We start from the raw sequence: 19438 nt of genomic DNA, 5'->3' as shown, positions 1-19438 counted from the left end.
GGCAAAACATCAGCCCATCTGAAGTGCATGTATACCAATGCACACAGCATGGGTAACAAACAGGAGGAGCTTGAAGCCATGATGAAACAGGAAAATTATGATGTTGTGGCTATTACAGAAACATGGTGGGATGTCTCCCATGACTGGAGTGCACCTGTTGATGGCTACAAGCTCTTTAGGAGGGATAGACAAGGAAGGAGAGGTGGTGGGGTGGCGCTGTATGTTAGGGACTGTTACGATTGCTTTGAGCACAAGTGTAGTGAAGACAGGGTGGAGTGTCTTTGTGTTAGAATCAGGGGGAAGGCCAACAGGGCAGATGTTGTAGTAGGAGTCTACTATAGGCACCCACCCAGGACAGAGAGGGGCATGAAATATTCTACAGGCATTCAGGAGAAATCTCATGATCACTTGCCCTTGTTCTTGTGGGAGACTTTAACTTCCCAGACATCTGCTGGAAATACAGCACAGCAGAGCGAGACCAGTCCCGGAGATTCCTGGAATATGTGGGAGATAACTTCCTGACACAACTGGTGAGAGAACCGACCAGAGAAGGTGCCCTGCTGGATCTCCTCTTTGTGAACAGAGAAGGACTGGTGGATGATGTGGCGGTTGGAGGACGACTAGGGCACAGCGATCATGAAATAATAGAGTTGTCTATTCTTAGAGAGGCCAGGAGAGGGGGAAGCAGAACTGCCATCCTGGACTTCCAAAGGGCTGACTTTGTCTTGTTTAGGCACCTGCTTGACAGCATCCCTTGGGAGACAATCCTGAAGGGTATAGGGGTCCAGGAAGGCTGGACACTCTTTAAGAAGAAAGTCTTAATGGCTCAGGAGCAGGCTGTCCCCAGGTGCTATAAGAGAAGCCAGTGACAGAGAAGACCCCCTTGGCTGAACAGGGAGATTTGGTTGCAATTCAGGGAAAAAAGGAAAGTTTACAGCCTTTGGAAGAAGGGGCTAGCCACTCACAGTGATTACAAAGAGGCTGTGAGGCTATGCAGGGCAGAAATCAGGAGGTCTAAAGCCCAGCTGGAAATTAATCTGGCTTCAGCAATCAAGGACAACAAGAAATGTTTCTGTAAGTATGTCAACAGCAAAAGAAAGACCAGGGAGAGCCTCCATCCCCTGCTACATGCAGGAGGAAACATGGTGACAAGTGATGAGGAGAAGGCTGAGGTACTTAATGCCTTCTTTGCCTCAGTCTTTAATAGCAAGACTAGTTGTACTGAGGGAATCCAGCCTCCTCAGCCAGAAGACAGAGACTGGGAGAACGACCCCCCTCGCATTCCAGGAGGAGACAGTCAGTGACCTACTGCATCACATAGACATACACAAGTCTATGGGACCACATGGGATACACCCGAGGGTGCTGAAGGAGCTGGCTGGGGTGCTCGCCAAGCTGCTTTCCATCATTTACCAGCAGTCCTGGCTGACCGGGGAGGTCCCGACAGATTGGAAACTGGCCAATGTGACGCCCATCTATAAGAAGGGTCGGAAGGATGATCCAGGAAATTACAGGCCTGTCAGCTTGACGTCGGTGCCCGGGAAGCTGATGGAGCAGCTCATCCTGAGTACCATCACACAACACATGTGGGACAACCAGATGATCAGGCCCAGTCAGCATGGGTTTATGAAAGGCAGGTCACGCTTAACAAACCTGATCTCCTTCTACGACAGGGTGACCTGCTTATTGGATGAGGGAAAGGCTGTGGATGTAGTTTACCTTGACTTTAGCAAGGCCTTTGACACCGTTTCCCACAGCATTCTCCTGGCGAAACTGGCTGCTCGTGGCTTGGATGGGCACACGCTTTGCTGGGTAAAAAACTGGCTGGATGGCCGGGCCCAAAGAGTTGTGGTGAATGGAGTTAAATCCAGTTGGCGGCCGATCACGAGTGGTGTCCCCCAGGGCTCGGTTTTGGGGCCACTCCTGTTTAACATCTTTATTGATGATCTAGACGAGGGGATCGAGTGCACCCTCAGTAAGTTTGCAGATGACACCAAGTTGGGTGGGAGTGTTGATCTGCTCGAGGGTAGGGAGGCTCTGCAGAGAGACCTGGACAGGCTGGAGCGATGGGCTGAGGCCAAATGTAGGAGTTTCAATAAGGCCAAATGCCAGGTGCTGCACTTGGGCCACAACAACCCCCAGCAGCGCTACAGGCTTGGGGAGGAGTGGCTGGAGAGCTGCCAGTCAGAGAGGGACCTGGGGGTGTTGATTGACAGCTGGCTGAACAGGAGCCAGCAGTGTGCCCAGGTGGCCAAGAAGGCCAATGGCATTCTGGCTTGTGTCAGAAATAGCGTGGCCATCAGGGACAGGGAAGTGATCTTACCCCTGTACTCAGCACTGGTGAGGCCGCACCTCGATGACTGTGTTCAGTTTTGGGCCCCTCACTGCAAAAAGGACATTGAATGACTCGAGCGTGTCCAGAGAAGGGCAACGAAGCTGGTGAAGGGTCTGGAGCACAGGTCGTACGAAGAGCGGCTGAGGGAACTGGGGTTGTTTAGTCTGGAGAAGAGGAGGCTGAGGGGAGACCTCATCGCCCTCTACAGCTACCTGAAAGAAGGTTGCAGAGAGCTGGGGATGAGTCTCTTGAACCAAGTAACAAACGATAAGACAAGAGGGAATGGCCTCAAGCTGCGCCAGGGAAGGTTTAGACTGGATATTAGGAAGTTTTTCTTTCCAGAAGGAGTTGTTAGGTGTTGGAATGGGCTGCCCAGGGAGGTGGTGGCATCCCCATCCCTGGAGGTGTTTAAGAGGTGGGTTGACATAGCGCTGAGGGATATGGTGTAGTTGGAAACTGCCAATGCTAGGTTAAAGGTTGGACTGGATGATCTTCAAGGTCCTTTCCAACCTAGATGATTCTGTGATTCTGTGAATGGGGGTGCGGTCAGTCCTACTGCTTCATCCACCTCGGGGGAGGGAATCTCCTGGCATTCCTCCCCTGTTCCAGCGCAGTCCCCCCCTCACAGGAGACAGTCCTCCACAAACCAACTCCAACATGAGTCACTCCCACGGGCGTGTGGGTCACCCCCACGTGTTGCAATCCTCCCAGCACTGAACTACAACAGCAGGGGCTTCTTCCCACAGGGTCCCGGCCTTCTTCAGGTGCAGTCACCTGTCCTGGTGTGAGGCCCCTCACAGGCCGCAAATCAGCATCTGCTCCACCATAGACCCCCATGGGTGGCAGAGGGGCGGCCCTGCCATCTCACCACGGGATACAGGGGAGTCTCTGCTCCGGCGCACCTCCCCCCCTTCTCCTCCGTTCTTCCACTGACCTCGGTGTTCACACAGATGTTCTCCTTGCAACTCCCACCACTCCTCCCAGTTTCCCCTTCTTAAATAAGTTATCACAGAGGCGCAGCCACTGTTGCTAATTGGCCCAGCCTTCGTGCAAACACAGGTCTGACTTGGAGCTGGGGGGCTTAGAGAAGCTTCTCACATGGGGCCACTGTGGCCCCCTCCCCTGCTACCAAAAACCCCTGCCACTCACTCAAACCAGGACATCATGACAACCTATGAAGCCCAGAAAAAACCTATGAAGCCTCATCTGAAGAAATACTCCTTTGTTGGCTTTTGCTGGTTGACTTTCAAGTACCATCATGTTTTTCACAATCAATCTCTTGTTATACAAATATTTTTTAACCTTAGCACAGGCAGTCCCAGGATTTATTCTAAGTACAAACATATTACAATTCTACTTTTTATTTATTCAAATGGTATTAGGTCTTTAAGAATTATCCATGCTGATGACCTTTGAAGAAAAACAGTGGTTTCAGAAGTGACAGTAACTGTAAAGAATTTTTAGCAAGGCCTCATTTATGAAACAAGCATGTTTAAAGATATTCAGATAACTAAATAATATTTGTCACATTAAAGACATCATGAAATAACATATTTTTGGAAGATGCAGACATGGTGATGTTTCACATGGTAGAAACTGGGATGCAACCTTAGATAAGGAATCAGCTTCATTTAGGAGCACATGTCAGTTATTACCTGAAAATGATGCTGTTCTTAAAACAAAGTTAATAGCATTGCTTCACATCTGCAGAACCACATGTAGTATTACTCCAGACTAAGTGGCAAAAGAGCAGTTCAGACACCTTCATGCATTCAGTTATTGGCAAGCCAACCTCTAGATCAGTATGAGCAAACTTTCAGCCTTGTCTGAGGTATTTGGTTTTGTATTTTATTGTTGCAAATCTTACAGACATTAGCGCTCTGTTAAATAAAGGAATGTAGCACAATAAATACATCACAACAAAATAGCTGGCCAGAAACCCCCCAACCTGCCCTACCCAAGACAAAAAGTCCACTCCACTCTCCCCTGCCCCGCCCCCCCCCCCCCCCCCCCCCCCGCCCAATCAAATCAAACCACTGCAGTTTCATCAGAGGTCAGAGACCTGTGGCAAAAAACATCAGAGGAATTACATTCAGTAGATGTGCAGTATCAACATTCCAGGCTCACATATATTTATATATATATATTTATATTTATATATAGAGATCATTAAATGTTTACAAAGAACAATATTGTTACAAATACAATACTATACTTTTCCCAACGCTTTACAATAATTTCTATTCACCCTCTTTACAGAACAATAGTACAACTTCATAGTCTAGGTACTGTGCTAAATATATACAAGAGTTCTCAACCACATTGTTGTCTTCAGAAACACATTTCATTTAGAAAACAAGGAAAGCAAGCAAACCTGGAAATCCCAACTGAATCTCAAATTAAAACTAGATTCAAAACAAATGTGTGAAACTTGCTAATAAAAAAATTACAAGGGATATTTCATCCTTAATGTAAACACTTTAGAATTAATTAGACTGTATGAAGCAGCAAGGATGAAAAAGAATTCAGGTCTGTCACTGAAGAAGGAATGTGAACCAGCAGTCTGTTCCTCTGAATCTGTTAAAAATTCACATATGTAATCTAACAACTTGCTGCAATGGTTTAGAGAACTGCCAGCTTTCCATTTCAAGCTCCTTTTTCTTGAAACTCTTTCCCTTCACAAAGTAAAATGGGATTGTTTACAAGACTGTTACCAGAAGTGTGCACATTCTATGGACCTCCCACTTCAGAAATCTTACGCACACACTGTAATTGGAAAAAATGAGATTTTTTTGTAGACTCTGATCCTGCAAGCATTCACTTGCTTAATGTTAAGGACCTATCTACCATGAACTGTTCAAGCACTCAGGCACCAGTAACTTCACAGAATCTTGGCTTCAAGATTTTCAAAGAGAGTTGTTTCATCTCTAAATACATCTGCATGTTCAGGTCTTCATCATTTCCCAGTGAAGCGAGTTAAAGACCCCACCACATAAGCTGGACAGAACCACAGAAACAAGTGAAGCTGAGAGAGTAAACATGACAGGAACCAGAAGTGTAACTGTGTCTTCAAGAGTTCACTATGTTTCCTCAGGCAATTTATGGAAAGGCTGCACTGTATATAATCTTCTAAATTGTACATGGTTATATATCATATTTACATATATTACTATATATATGGAAAGTTCTGAAAAAAAAGTTCAAATGATCATAAATCAGATGTCTAGAGTTAAACAATATACCCACAAGTCATTCACTATCTAGTTGCATTAGTCAGGCAGCAGAGATAAGTACTAACCTGGAATACTAACACCGCTCTCTTGTGCAATCTGCTATTATGGAGATTTGGATTAAATTATATAACAACAAGAACTGCCATAAAATCAAGTCATCATACATTAATCTCAACACTAAAACATACTCACTTACTACAATAGTTTATGCACCACTTCATTATCTCCCTTAAATATTTACTGCCCACTGAAATACAAAGCTTATTGTCTACCTCTGATCAGCCCATGGACATCCATGATTTATGAAAGCCAAAAATGGACCTCTGGCAAGAGGGCTCAACAGCTCTCAGCAGTGTCTGCATGTACACTTTCTACACACACACGCATCCACTTCCATGAATCTCTGTAGCAATGTCTAGGTATCATTACTAGACTGCAAACAATGCTTCCATCGCACAGTCCACCCCACAATAATGGAGAAATAAGTGACTATGACCAGCAGCACATTTGCAAAGCAGAAGTGGTGTGTGGCCTGCTCTTGTTTTCATCTCACTGAGCCCTTCTATCACAGTAAAACACAGCACAAACTATTTTTTTAAAAGAAATCAACATACTAGCCCAGACTAAATGCATGGCTCAATTTCAGCATAAACACCAGTATACAGTCCTGGTAAAAAATAACTACAGAGAATGGAGAATTTTCCTTTCACTAGGAAGAAAAAACACTGCTGCTTCTTTTTTTTTTCCCTTCTTCAAAAAAAACAACCAACCCAACCCCCTTTTCCCCTTTTGTCTCTAGCATGCAAGTTAGAGGCCAATCATATCCTAGATTTCATACATCCCTAAAGTTTTATCATCTTCATATAAGTGCATATAGTACACGCATATCCCCTTTAAGTGCCACACATATTGAAAAAAAATCACAAGTTAAATTATATAACAAAATAAATAAGTTTATTCCCACCTCAACACTCCCACCATTATCTATATCATGAACTAAAGAGAAAGTCAATAAAATGAGACATGTCTTTGGACAAAAATATATGTTAAAACTGGCTCAGAGAACAAAATTACTTAGAATAGTCTGCAGATCTCTTATATTCAAACTTCATAAATAGCAAGCACAATTTTAAAAATGTCTATATACACCGGCACACATGGCTGTGTGCACCAAATTCAGAATTAAGAGCCTAGAAAAAGTGTAGCTATTCAGGAAAGCCCCTCACTATTTCTGTATTGTAGATATTTAAAGATCCTGCCCCCCTCCTTTAACCTCTAAAATAGGCAAGGGACTACAAAAGACATGTTGCATTTAAAAACAAAGTAGAAGAAAGCAAAGACTTAGAAACCTGGGGGCAGAGAGGGTGAGGCAGCTGTAAAAAAAACCTCCCAAATTACCTAGTGTAAGTAATGCAAGTGTAACATGTTTCAGCAACTCACGGAGTACCTTTTGGGGTCCTACTACCATGAAGAACTGACAACAGAGGGGAATTAAAACATGTGTAGTAGCAAAGTCCATTCTACAACAGCAGCATTTACTGAGTCTTCATAAGCAGGTAATTCTTCCTGAGGGCAAAACTATCCTTTTGGACATAAACCTTTATATCCCTACAGACATAAACTTTTAATATTGAGCTCAGTGCCTATGGGAAAATAGGGCAAGAAAAGCAAAGTCACATGTAGGATATCCAAAAGAACACTTTGCATCCTGTACTTTTATCTGTTTGGTAAAGACATCTTTCATTCAGTAACATTTAATTTACTCAGTTTGTCAAATTATAGCCACAAAAATAAAACTGATTATGTAGCATGAAGCAGAGTCAACCTTCTTTGAGAATCCTGCTGTGAACAATGCTGCTGTTATTTCCTGTTTTGCATGTGGAACTGCATGAAGTTTCACTTCTAAAAAGATGCAACCAAAATAGTCCCATAGATATATTTCGCCGCTTCCCAAAATAGAGGGAAATGGTGGGGAGAAGAGGAAAAAGGGAGAGAGAAGAGAGAGACAGTGTGTTTGTGCCTGTGAAGGGGAGAGGGAGAGAGAGAAATGTCTCTGCAGACACAGAAATGCAGCACTAGAGAGACAAGCACTAACGAGGAAAAACATCCTCCATGCACATCGTGATGCTGAGGTGTCAGCTTTAGATGTAAACTGGTTGCTCTTGCGCAGTCAACAGTCTGTACATGGCAGCTGGCATAGTCTTCATATGAATCTAGAAGAAATACAGCAAGTTAATCAATGTTCCTAACATGCATACTACAACAGAGCACTGGTGAAGGAACTAGCTAAGGTCATGAAGGACAGAAGGGAAAGGTAAAACCTGAGAGTTTTCACACCCCTATTAAAGTATTGCAGGTGGTAGTTTTATGAAACAGTATGTTTAGTATCAGTGAATGACCTAAAGTTGTGGACGCTTTGTATTTTCAAATTAGGGTTCTTCTAAAACATAAAGAACTACGGGTAAATAATAAACAAAGGTGTGCTGGCTCGCTCTCACTTCCACTTTTTAGATTTGAATAGTAACAGGCTAATAGAGGTAGAATCACAGAATTACGGAATAGTTCGAGTTGGAAGGGACCTTTGAAGATCATTTAGTCCAATCCCCCTGCTGTGGGCAGGGGACATCTTTCACTAGATCAGGTTGATGAAAGCCCCATCCAACTTTGAACACTTCCAAGAATGAGGCACCCACAACTTCTCTGGGCAACTTGATCCTGTGTCTCACCACCCTCACCATAAAAAATTTCTTCCTTATGTTCAATCTAAATCTACCCTCTTTCAGATTAAAACTGCTGCCCATTGTCCTGTCACTGGAGGCACTGGTAAAAGGTCTCTCTCCATCTTTCTTAGAAGTCCTCTTTATATATTGAAAGGCTGCAGTAAGGCTCCCCCAGATTCTTCTCTTCTCCAGGCTGAACAACCACAACTCTCTCAGTCTTTCGTCACAGGAAAGGTGTTCCAGCCCTCTGATCATTTTTGTGGCCCTCCTCTGGACTCACTCTAACAGGTCGATGCCTTTCTTGTGCTGGGGACCCCAGAGCTAGACACAGTACTCTGGGTGGGGTCTCATGAGAGTGGAGTAGAGGGGGAGAGTCACCTCCCTCAACCTGCTGGCCATGCTTCTTTTTATGAAGCCCAGGATACAGCTGGATTTCAGGGCCGCAAGTGCACATTGCTGGCTCATGCCCAATTTTTCATCCACCAGTATCCACAAGCCCTTCTCCACAGGGCTGCTCTCAATCCCTTCACCACCCAATCTGTACTGCTGTTGGAGATTGCGCCGACCGAAGTGCAGGACCTTGCATTTAAGCCTTGTGGAACTTCATGAGGGTCACATGGGCTCATTCCTCAAGCCTGTCAAAGTTCCTCTAATGGCATCCCTTTCCTCAAGCGAATCAACTGCACCACTGAGTTTGGTGTTATCCACAAACCTGCTGCAGGTGCTCTCAATCCCACTGTCTCTGTCATTGATGAAGATATTAAAAAGTATTGGTCCCATTATGGTCCCTTGAGGGTCACCACTTGTTACTGATTTTCCACTGGTTTGTTAATGGTAACAGCAACGAACTATGTTGTATCGCCTAGACACATTGCCTGCTCTTACCTCACCAACAGCATTTGAGAGAATGTGAACAATTTTCTCATGGGGTGTTGCTACAACACTCTGTCCATTGATTTCAATGATCCGATGGCCGACACGCACACCTCCTCGCTCTGCTATACCTCCTCTCATAAGGCTGCAGATCTGGAACAGAAAGGACAAATTTATCAGGGTCTGGATAAGGAACAGAGGCTTTAGGTTATCCATTTTTGCCTGTAAACTATAAATCAACATTTAAACACAGAGGCTTGCAACAAATTCTAAAATGTAATCGATCACTGATTCAAAGTAAAATTTGTTAGTGACAAGTAACTACTGGATATTCTATTCCAAGAGCAGAACAAACTGTCAGAAAAGGCTGTCTGTTGTACATCACATGTGCTGTGGTTTGGAAATTTAAGAACGTATGAAAGACCACAGTTTAGCAATGTTCAGGATGCAGATGCCTTACAACAAGACAGGATCAACAACAGTTTTTTCTTTTGAGATCGTACAATGGCTTGGTTAGAGACATTAAAGATCCTGATTGAAAGCAGCCTCTGCTACACATTTTTGTTTCTCTAACCTAAACCAGCTTTTCTACTCCTCTGGCTGACTCTAAAGTTGTGAAGTAAGCAGAGTCAAAGACAAAAAATAACTCTGATTAACTCAGCTTTTATATCTTAGACTTAACACATATGCAAAGTCCTGTTTGCTCTAAGGGAGAGAAAATGGCAGCTTCCCTCTTCCCACACTGAAACTTACCCACAAATGAGTAAGAAGTTTCATGTATATTAAAGCTTAACAAGATAGTGTGAAAGCTACTTACAATCCCATTCTGCACACTGAAGCCCAACTGATATCTGAGGTCTGGTCTCCTGATCAAGACTGTGGTTACCGGAGGACACCTAACAATGTTCAGTTTAATCCGGGCCTGGTTTTTCAAACCCTGCGAAAAGAAATCACCATTAAAAATGCTGTCAAAGACAAAATATTTAACATAAGCACTGTGTGGGGAAAAAAGTGTTAAAGTATTGACATGGGAACAGCCCTGAACAAACTGCTCTTTGTATGCATTGTAACAGTATCTGATCACTGAATGCCAGACACAAGCATAATATTCACTGAAACGAGTGATAAAATATCATTTTTTTCTTACCAAGAAGCTGACACAGTTATTTTAAGAAAACTAGCTTCCTGTCTGCAATTTCTTCATTTGATAACACAAATCATGTACAAAAAGAATGTTGAACAGGTCTATACAGCTCACCAAAAAAGCCAAAGACTGTGGATGGGAAATAAAATTTTAGAGTAACTTACTATGATAGTTACAAATAAGTGGCTTCCCTAATGCGATATATTAAATTCTGTCAAGCAAATGGCAGGTCCTGCTCATATCATGCTTGCATAAGCAGTGGTCCTAAATTCTGTTCCTCCTCCCTTCTAAATGAGTTATATCACATTTGTCATGAACTCCTTGCTACCAGGAGAAAATTGAAGGAGGAAAATTTATTTTTACTGTCAGGGTGGTAAAACACTGCAACAGATTACTGAGAGAGATTGTGGAGTATCCAGCTTTGGAGTTATTTAAACCCTAGTGGGCACTAAGCAACCTGCTCTACTTTGAACGAAAGTGTTGGTCTAGACCAGTTTCAGCAGTGACTGCCAGTCTCAGAGACTGATTGTATGGATCCATGAAAACTCAAATGTAAAAATGCAGATAACTTCAATCCGACCCCTTGTACAACTTCAAGCATCCAGAGCTCTTGGAGATTGTTAAGATATTTTTCTGAAATGCTTCATTCACATCAAGGATTAGTCATAAATAAATAGATAAATAAAATCCATATCAAGAAAGAAATGCTTTATAAAGAATACAGCAACTTCCACCTTACTCAATACAACACCTATCAATTCCAGTACCTATTTCTGAATTCCTGTTATACGTACAATTGAAATCTGGGTCCCACTGCAACTAACAGGTGTCTGCACTGACTTCAAAAGGTTAATTCTGAAAAATATTTCCTACTACGCCTAAGGTAATACACTGAAGTCTCTACATCTAGTTTACTGCTGTTGATTCTGTTGAGCTAAAGTGTAGATTCAGCAGCGGCTTTAATAGCTATACTGGCATCCTGCCAGGGTGAACTGCCTTAGAGTCTGTTTTCTTGTCAGTGCCTTAAACTGGATGCAATCATCACATGGGAAACAGCTGCTGTCACTTCCACACAGTGCTGAGCTCAGCTTGGCTCATTGTTGAAAGTGACTCCAAGAGAATGGGCATGTGAACACAAAATGACAAAGCACGTGGCTGTGGGAACCACCTCTACTCCCAGCAGAAAGAAGGTCTGAACTCCATCTCTTCCATGACTGTGGACTCCTGCACTCTGGTGAGGAGTGAGCAGCACTCCACACATGCTCAAGGGTCATTCATCTTCTATATGCAGGTCTTCACAACAACACACACTGTAGAAGACAGCAACTAGTCAACCTGTACTAAGCTGTGGGTACAATGTTTACTCAAAAGTCTGAGGGGCTTTTGCCTCAGCCTTCTAAATCCAGAACGGTAGGAGTTATGCAGAGTACTGGAGATGCCCATTTCTATGAGGAATTTAGGTGTCTAACTTCAGTGACCTGAGTTCACTCAAGTTACACGCCCTCAACAGAGTTGATATTACTGTGCTCTTACTTCCCTGACAAATATGCAAGTTATTTATATGTATTCCTTGAAAAAAAAGTAATATGGTCCCCAACAAATAGTTTTCAAATTTTACAGAAAATGCATATATTTCAAAAGTGGCTAATACCCAGTATTATGCAGACTGGTAATATCTGCTGATCAGAAACAAAACAATTCTATCATTTGACCAATTTATTTGCTTATCTATTCCCTGAGTCAGCTTCTGATAGTAGCTAGTACTAGATGCTTCTGAAGAATATACAATTAGGGAATAACCACCACATATGGAAAGCTTCTTCCAAGCTCTGTCAGTCTGCAACTGGTTTATGGTCAATTAGTAGCAGACATTACATCCATAACTGAAATTACCTTGAAGTGCTTGCAAAATATTCTTCTTAGCTACATAATATTGTCATCTTTTTATAGGAGTCCTTACAGCATACTAAAGAAATCTGAAATCCTGAGATATTTCTGCCACATTTAATTCAGTGGTATATATACTTGTTACCAGAAGTGCTATATGAAGAGCTCCAGATGTATGGTTATGAAGACCTGCAAACATACAGATTATCTTCTCTTTAGAAAGACAAAATAAATGGCTAGCAGTTCCTATGGCAACAGCAATAAGTATCAGTGAGGAAGGGAAAGATCTGCCAAAGCTGGAAATAGTGAAGCTGGTTGGTTGTCTTGAGAAAGTACAGATGAGCACAACAAAACTCCACCTGAAAAGGCTCTGAATCAAAGAATCACAGAATGGTTTGGGCTGGAAAGGATCCTAAAGATCATCTAGCTCCAACCCTTCTGCCATGGGCAGGGACACCTTCCACTAGGTCAGGTTTTTCAAAGCCCTGTCCAACCTGGCCTTGTACACTTCCAGGGAGGGGGCATCCACAACTTCTCTGGGCAACCTGTCCCAGTGTCTCCCACCCTCACAGGAAAGGATTTCTTCCTTATATCTAATTTAAATCTACCCTCTTCCAGTTTAAAACTGTTACCTCTTGTCCCATCACTACAATCCCGGACTCATAATAACTAATCACAGTTTTAGAAATAAAATTGACATGGGATAGGAAACAAGTATGGCTAACATGAAAAGCCTAAATTTGCAGGGAGTTTTGTTCCACTGAAGCTGGCACAAAGATATTTAATATGATTACTTTTTTCCTTCCCTCACAAATCTAAGACTGTTTTTAGTATGCTACACTTCCAGGCTATCATTTCTACTCACTGAATCTAAAATGGCTGGTTCAGTAACTTATGCATCTATTACTCATCACAACTCAGTATAAAACATTTTTGGAAACCAGAATAGTAAGTCTTTATAGCAAACGTCTTAGTTCAAATAAGAAACTAATCTGTGGACAAAAAAAAAAAAAAAAAAAAAAATTTACTTTACTTTGTAAATTTACTTTGTAAATGCAAAATTTACTTTACAATTTAAAAAAGTACAAAATGCAAAAAAACCCATATTACATAATACAACTTGTTACCAGAAAGTTGCCTAAATAAATAAGTTTAACAGGCATATTCCCAGAAATCAGAGAAGGATTTCTGTATAGCGCACCACCAGCATTACATTATGTGTCTACATTTTTTGATCTGCAGGAGCTCTGTGGGGCTATTTTGATAAATAATAAAGTCCATATAACTTCATCTCAAACATTCCCTAGTGATGCATCTTTACAGCTCTTGAAACTCTGATGTTAAAATACCTATTCCCTTGTATGCTACAGCTACTTCAGACACTGTTCAGTTCCAGTTGACCTGCGTGCTTTTTGCAGTCACATACTTTTCTGACAAACAGAATAAAGCTCTTCTAATTAAAATCTCCCATTTAGCCAAGTGAAGAGAAGCATCACACTCTCAAATAACTCAGGCAAAGTTTCTACAGAGGATAAGTACATCTTTAATTCAAAGTTTAAAAGTTTTAAAAACCGTTATAAACAAAATGCAAAGCATCAGCTCTAGTTCAGTCAGATACTAGGAGGCATTTAAACAGCTAATACGGCCTAAGACAACATTAGTCACATAAAATTTTAAGTGTGTATCTGGTAATATCTTCCTTCCGAACAAAATATTCTCTTGTGAAGTTCTGCACAGGGTCCTTGTCTATGTAAGCATGGAGGCAGAAAATTGGTGTAGCATAATTCCCACTGTAATTTAAAGACCATGAAACGGAAAGTGCTATACAAACATCTGGTAAGAATTCACTTAAGAGTTCTATACTTTCTGCTCTCCTGTTATGTAACCCTTTTAAAATGTGTAACTTTCAGAAACATTCTTCATACCTTTATAATGCTCTGACATGTTGAGAGTGGTAAACCAACCAAACTGGTCCCATTGATTGACATGATCTGGTCCCCTATATTCAGCTTCCCAGACTTCTCTGCTGGTCCTCCATGCATCATGTTGGCTATGATAACTGTAGGCAAAATGGATCCCCAGCCAGACTCCACAATGACTACACCTAGGATTTCTCCCTTTTGCTTTTCAATGTAAACCTGTAACATAACAAAAAGTGTTTCAAAAAAAAAACTTCTTCACAGCTATGGAACTAACATGCCCCCAGCCCCAAACATTTATATAACCAACAAAAACATATCTCTCCTTACTTGCAACCTGCCTTCCCAATTCAAAGGCAAAACAAACCAGGGCACAGATTTTGCTATATTTCATTTGTACTCAAACACGAAATAATCAGCACTACATAACAGATATTTTACTTAGCTCGAAACACCCCTCACAACTTATTTCTGCATATGAGCAGAGGAAATTGGAGTTGAAGAAACACTGGTGCCATGGGCTTCAGTGACAAAGCTCAACAGGAAGAGATTGCAAGAGATTATGACTGTGGATTGGAAAACCACTAACTGTGTGTTCCAGTGGTGCAGTTTCATCTTTATTAAGCAAGCTGCAAATTCTTTCAGCAAATACAATTCTTTAAAATCTGGAATCAGCCATTTTCACAAACACCCGTGCCTCTATAAATTTTACATTCTTTACTGTAATCTGTTGAATTATATTAACCTAAATTCATTTTCAAACATGTGTGAAAATTGTTTGGTAAACACAAATAGATGGTAAATCATTTCACTGCTGACAAATTTGGGTTCACTGTTTGCCTTTGAATCAGAACTGATGACAGGGTGTCCTACTTCGGAGGATATTCTAGTCTCACTGAGGTAATTTATAGGAAGTATTAATGGTTTCCTGATTTCTGCCAGCATGGGCCTGCAACTGGTACAGAGCAGCTTAATGTTGTTACAGAAAAAAAATGAGACATACATCTTTGCAGTTTTCAGATTTGGAGAAGTGAATCAGGTCATCATTGTACATGTCCTGGGTATTGAGCAAGTCACTATATTCCTTCTGGCTAAGGTCTTCTGGGTTGATTCCATTTGCCCTCAGAAATTCCTGGTAGGCCACACTAAATGCTTGACCTATGGACTGTGCAATCAGCTGTGCCTGTAGCAGTTCCCAGAGAAGAGAAAAAAAAAAAGTGAAACATTCTGATGGTCTTGTCCACTGACACTTTCTCTGTTACAATCACAGTGTAAAATGAATCATCAAGTTGATGAACCTACAATTTACTGCAAACCAGTTTAAAAAATATTTGTGCATTAAAAATTAATTTAGAAGACCCACAAAATGTCAACACATTCAGCTGTGCCATGAATACAGCTTGGTAAGCAATTATAAATGAGAGATACAAATAAAGCCATCCTTTCACAGGTAAGAACTGATAATATAAATGTAAAGGTATACCCACTGCAGTGACTGTAGCTTGCACCTACAATTCTTCCTACATGTGCAGATCCCAGATGGCTCTCCCTTCTAGCAGAGGCAATGCCATTCTCTGACAAGCCAGCAGTGAAAATGAAAATGTCTACTAGAAAACACACAACCACTCCTTTTCTTACACTCCTTTAAAAACATCATGTCCATATTGGCTGCTTCTACCTCAGTCTCAGATGAAACATGAAAAAGGCAGAAACTAGTGACTGGATCCAGGCCTTGAAGCAATTGGAAGTGGTCACACACATCTCCTTCTCCACTGTCCTACCTCCTTCAATCTCTCTCCCCTACACTGCTTGTTTCCCTCCCTCCAACTCCCATGACTTTTCCAGTTTCCTGCCCTTTTCCTTCTCAGCCTGTCCTTTGTGTGCACTCTCTTGCATCTGCAGCTTCCCATAGCCTTCTCTGCACCTAAGGCCACCAAATGCACCACTCACTACAGTGCATTGCTCCCATTCTTGAGCTGTTCTACATATGCAGCAGTGGGAGAGAGACTGGGCCCAAGGCAGACATGGAGAAAGCTCTGTGTCATGCATAGTGGTGAATGCCGCTGGAAACAGCAGACCAGAGGGATGCCTCCCTTTGAGGTAGTATGAGACAGGTAACGGACAGGAGAGGAAAGCAGCACAGCATGATGCAGAGTACTGCTGTGCATAACTGGAGCGATATGTGCAGTAAGCACTGTGTAGCGCACAGGAGTTGCCCATGATATGTACTGGAACAGTCCCTTGGAGCACAGTGTGGGCTGTGGTGAAGGGAGCAGAGAGAAGAGGAGAGTTCCACAGCTGACAAGGTAGGCCTGAGGGAGTGCTGATGGTGAATGAATACTGCTGAGGTGTATTTTTATACAGCCTATCAGCTGTATTTAAAGTCCATTTTAGTCCCTAATAAAGGAAAGGTTCCCAACCCTGAAATAAAAAGTTGATTGTACCTTAAAAGCAACTCAAACTAGCGCTAAACCTGCTGATGAGAACAGCGTGATTGCTGGTGCTGAAAAGGCCAATATCTAGATTGGCAGTATTTTACCAATGCTCAGATCAACCTAGTTTTGACAGCAAGAACAAGAAAACAAGAAAATGGGAAAACTACACCTCCATAGCTCAGCAACCTAAGTGAGGAGATAAACGTCAACTTTACATTCATACACATGTATCTTCTCTCCAGGAAGAGACCAACTCCCATTTAGAGACCCAGCATTTGGACACGTCACTGGGGTTCAGCTCATTTGAAGATCCAGCTCTAAATACAGTTGAAAATCTGGTGCCGTCCTCCTTAGAAAAGGACTCTTCCAAGCAGAAACACGTTCTGGCCAACACCTGCTTGAGGGCTTACAGCTTCTTTGTCAGTTACTAAGTAAATTCTTCTAAATAGCCAGCTGTCCCAGAAGAAAAGGTGACAATGATATAGACATGACTTTTATAATATAAACAGGCTGTAGTACCCAACTGGATGTAAAAGATCTTTGAAGCTGACATCTCCTTGCTGCTAATAGGTGCTACAGTGTTTCCATTCTAACTCTTTTAGTCATTTGGGTATTTGAGATAAATTTTGCAAGCTATTTGTGAACTATACCATGACTAAGGAGAGCTGATGTAATCTCCTGCAATTTCTCAGCATATTTTCACATCACTGAGTAATGCTTTTATTGGATCTACAGGCATCTACTTTTCAGGCCAACATCTAGTTGCATAGGGAGGATCACATCTGACACCAATATGGGCTGATCCAAACAAACCACAGAAAGTAATGTCAGTGATCCCCAAAAGAACAGATTCCAGCTAGCCAAAGTATTAATAGTAGCCTGTGAAACAGATCTAGGAAGTCTGGATCATAGTCAGACCTCCACATGCTGAAGGAAAGTAAGCCCCATCTCTGGCCTCTGACAGTTTGATTTTTGCTTTTTCAGCTGGGCAGTAAGAGAGCTAGCAGTGTCCAAACTTGTGACTAGAAATACAGGAACAGCAGCCTCAAAGTGGGCAGCATATCAAATGATATTAAGCCAAAAGACCACTACTCTCTACTTAACACCAGTTTCTTGAAAGGCTTTGCATAACTGGCTTACATGTTAGTTTTGGGGAAAAAAAGTCCAATTTTTTATGCTCTCTGTCAAAATTTTGGTAGAGGATTACTTCTATCAGTACTCTTGCCCCTACTTTTTAACCTCAACCTCAGCAGTGGGTCATATATGTACATGCATCTTCAACCAGATAATTTATCCAGACATGGGTTTAGAATAGATTCATCACTACATAAAATCAGCTGCTTATTCAAGAAAACCTTCCCATGTCAAAGTCCTTGCTGATATACTGTAGAGTGGAAGAGATATGAGTATTTTATAAGACACTGGTATTTTCCCCTTACTTCTCTTAAGTAATGCTCTGCTATTCGGAGGGCTTAGAACTGAGATTTTCTTATTTTCCCAAATTACTAGGGCTAACTTGATTATGATCTTGACAACTACATATCTAGCCACTTCATCTGAGATGTTTGATTTTACCTTTCAGTTACTGAGCTTAAAAAAGTGCATAAAATCAGCAAGTTATGCATATTGATTGTGAAAACAGGATATCAAGTCCTATATAAGGTAAATTAGTAACCTGCATAGACTAAAATTTACTCAGATCTGCCTCTATTCAGCATACTTTTGGTTTGCTGGAATTATCAATTTTGCTGGCTTTTTGATATGATGGCAGCAACTACTCCCCAACACAACTCTACTCCTCAAAGGGAAAAAAAAAAACCCCACACCTTTACCTTTCTAGTATGTATCAATGATTGATCCTTGATGCAAAATTTGGGATTAGAATTTCCCTAGGAAAATAAGCATCTCTGATAGATTTCCACTCTGACATGCAGAATCTAAGCTGCTATTTGTAAGATGTGGCAACTGGATCCTCCTCTCATTGTTACTGGAAGGCACTGAAGGAGCTTAAAAATGTGAGGCATTTCTATAAACACCGATTTTGTGAGTAAAATGTCAGGTCCAAACATGCAAGCAGAAGGCAAGTTCCTCTGCTTAGATTAAATATTTGGTTGCAGTTAAAGAACAAACAGGACCACTTGCAATGGACTTCAAGCCTACCAAAATATGCTGACATTTCTACCCCTAGAAAATTACAAGACAGAGTAATTGCTCACATCCTCAGACTCAAAGACATGACAAATCATTTTGTACTGCCTCTTTCCGTCTTGGGAAGGGTGAGATGCTTCCACATTATCCTGGGAGTTAGACCGTGGCATTCGCCTACGAGCCATCAAAACAACTATATTTCCTATATCTGCAATGTAAGAAATGGTCCGCAGCGGATGATCCATCATGGTTTCCTGGGAATACAAAAAACAACGTGAGCAGCTGTTTCAATAAAGTTCTTATTGCACACCTAGTATTATGCAGACAAACAACAATGTAAGATTTTTGTTAAGTGAAGTCTGTAATACCTGTCATGCATGAAGGGAGATGCCAATAGAAAACAAGAGCTTCACTTTCCAAAAGTAAAGCAAAGAGCAAGTTTTACAAATTAAAGTTGCACTTTCTGTGGCAAAGCACATAAAGACCTCAATATCAGAACCTGAATATGCTGGGCATGTATGTGCAAAGGACTATGAACTTCAAATTATCACAACCAAACATTCTGGGCTACTCTGGGCACCATACTCAATGCATCATGGCTTCTAAGAAATAGATGACTGCAATTAGACTACCTGCACATTCTAATAATTTCTACAGTCAAACACACAGCAGAGTAATTGTATGTATGACATGGTTCTTGAACATGGATTTTTTACTAGGAAATCCTGTTGGGAAATACAAGAG

The 19438-nt window shown here is 41.7% G+C and overlaps 1 protein-coding gene across 5 annotated transcripts in view; it reads right to left on the bottom strand.

The window, feature by feature from the left end:
- Positions 1-4370: 4370 nt before the first annotated feature.
- The window catches only part of APBA1 (amyloid beta precursor protein binding family A member 1), a 98562-nt gene continuing 83494 nt past the window's right edge, over positions 4371-19438 (bottom strand). For all 5 annotated transcript variants that reach the window (XM_074855677.1, XM_074855681.1, XM_074855679.1 and 2 more), the window contains 6 exons: positions 18763-18948; positions 15115-15294; positions 14118-14330; positions 9979-10098; positions 9174-9314; positions 4371-7781 (listed from right to left, as the gene is read on the bottom strand). In XM_074855677.1, the coding sequence (XP_074711778.1) occupies positions 7710-7781; positions 9174-9314; positions 9979-10098; positions 14118-14330; positions 15115-15294; positions 18763-18948 (912 nt within the window). In that variant the 3' untranslated portion in view covers positions 4371-7709. The remainder of the gene's footprint in view (positions 7782-9173; positions 9315-9978; positions 10099-14117; positions 14331-15114; positions 15295-18762; positions 18949-19438) is intronic.

Source organism: Strix uralensis, chromosome Z (assembly GCF_047716275.1).
Source record: "Strix uralensis isolate ZFMK-TIS-50842 chromosome Z, bStrUra1, whole genome shotgun sequence".
Taxonomy (NCBI): Eukaryota; Metazoa; Chordata; class Aves; order Strigiformes; family Strigidae; genus Strix; species Strix uralensis.
Note: the sequence above shows the minus strand (reverse complement) of the source record. Positions and strands in the feature narration are given on the sequence as shown.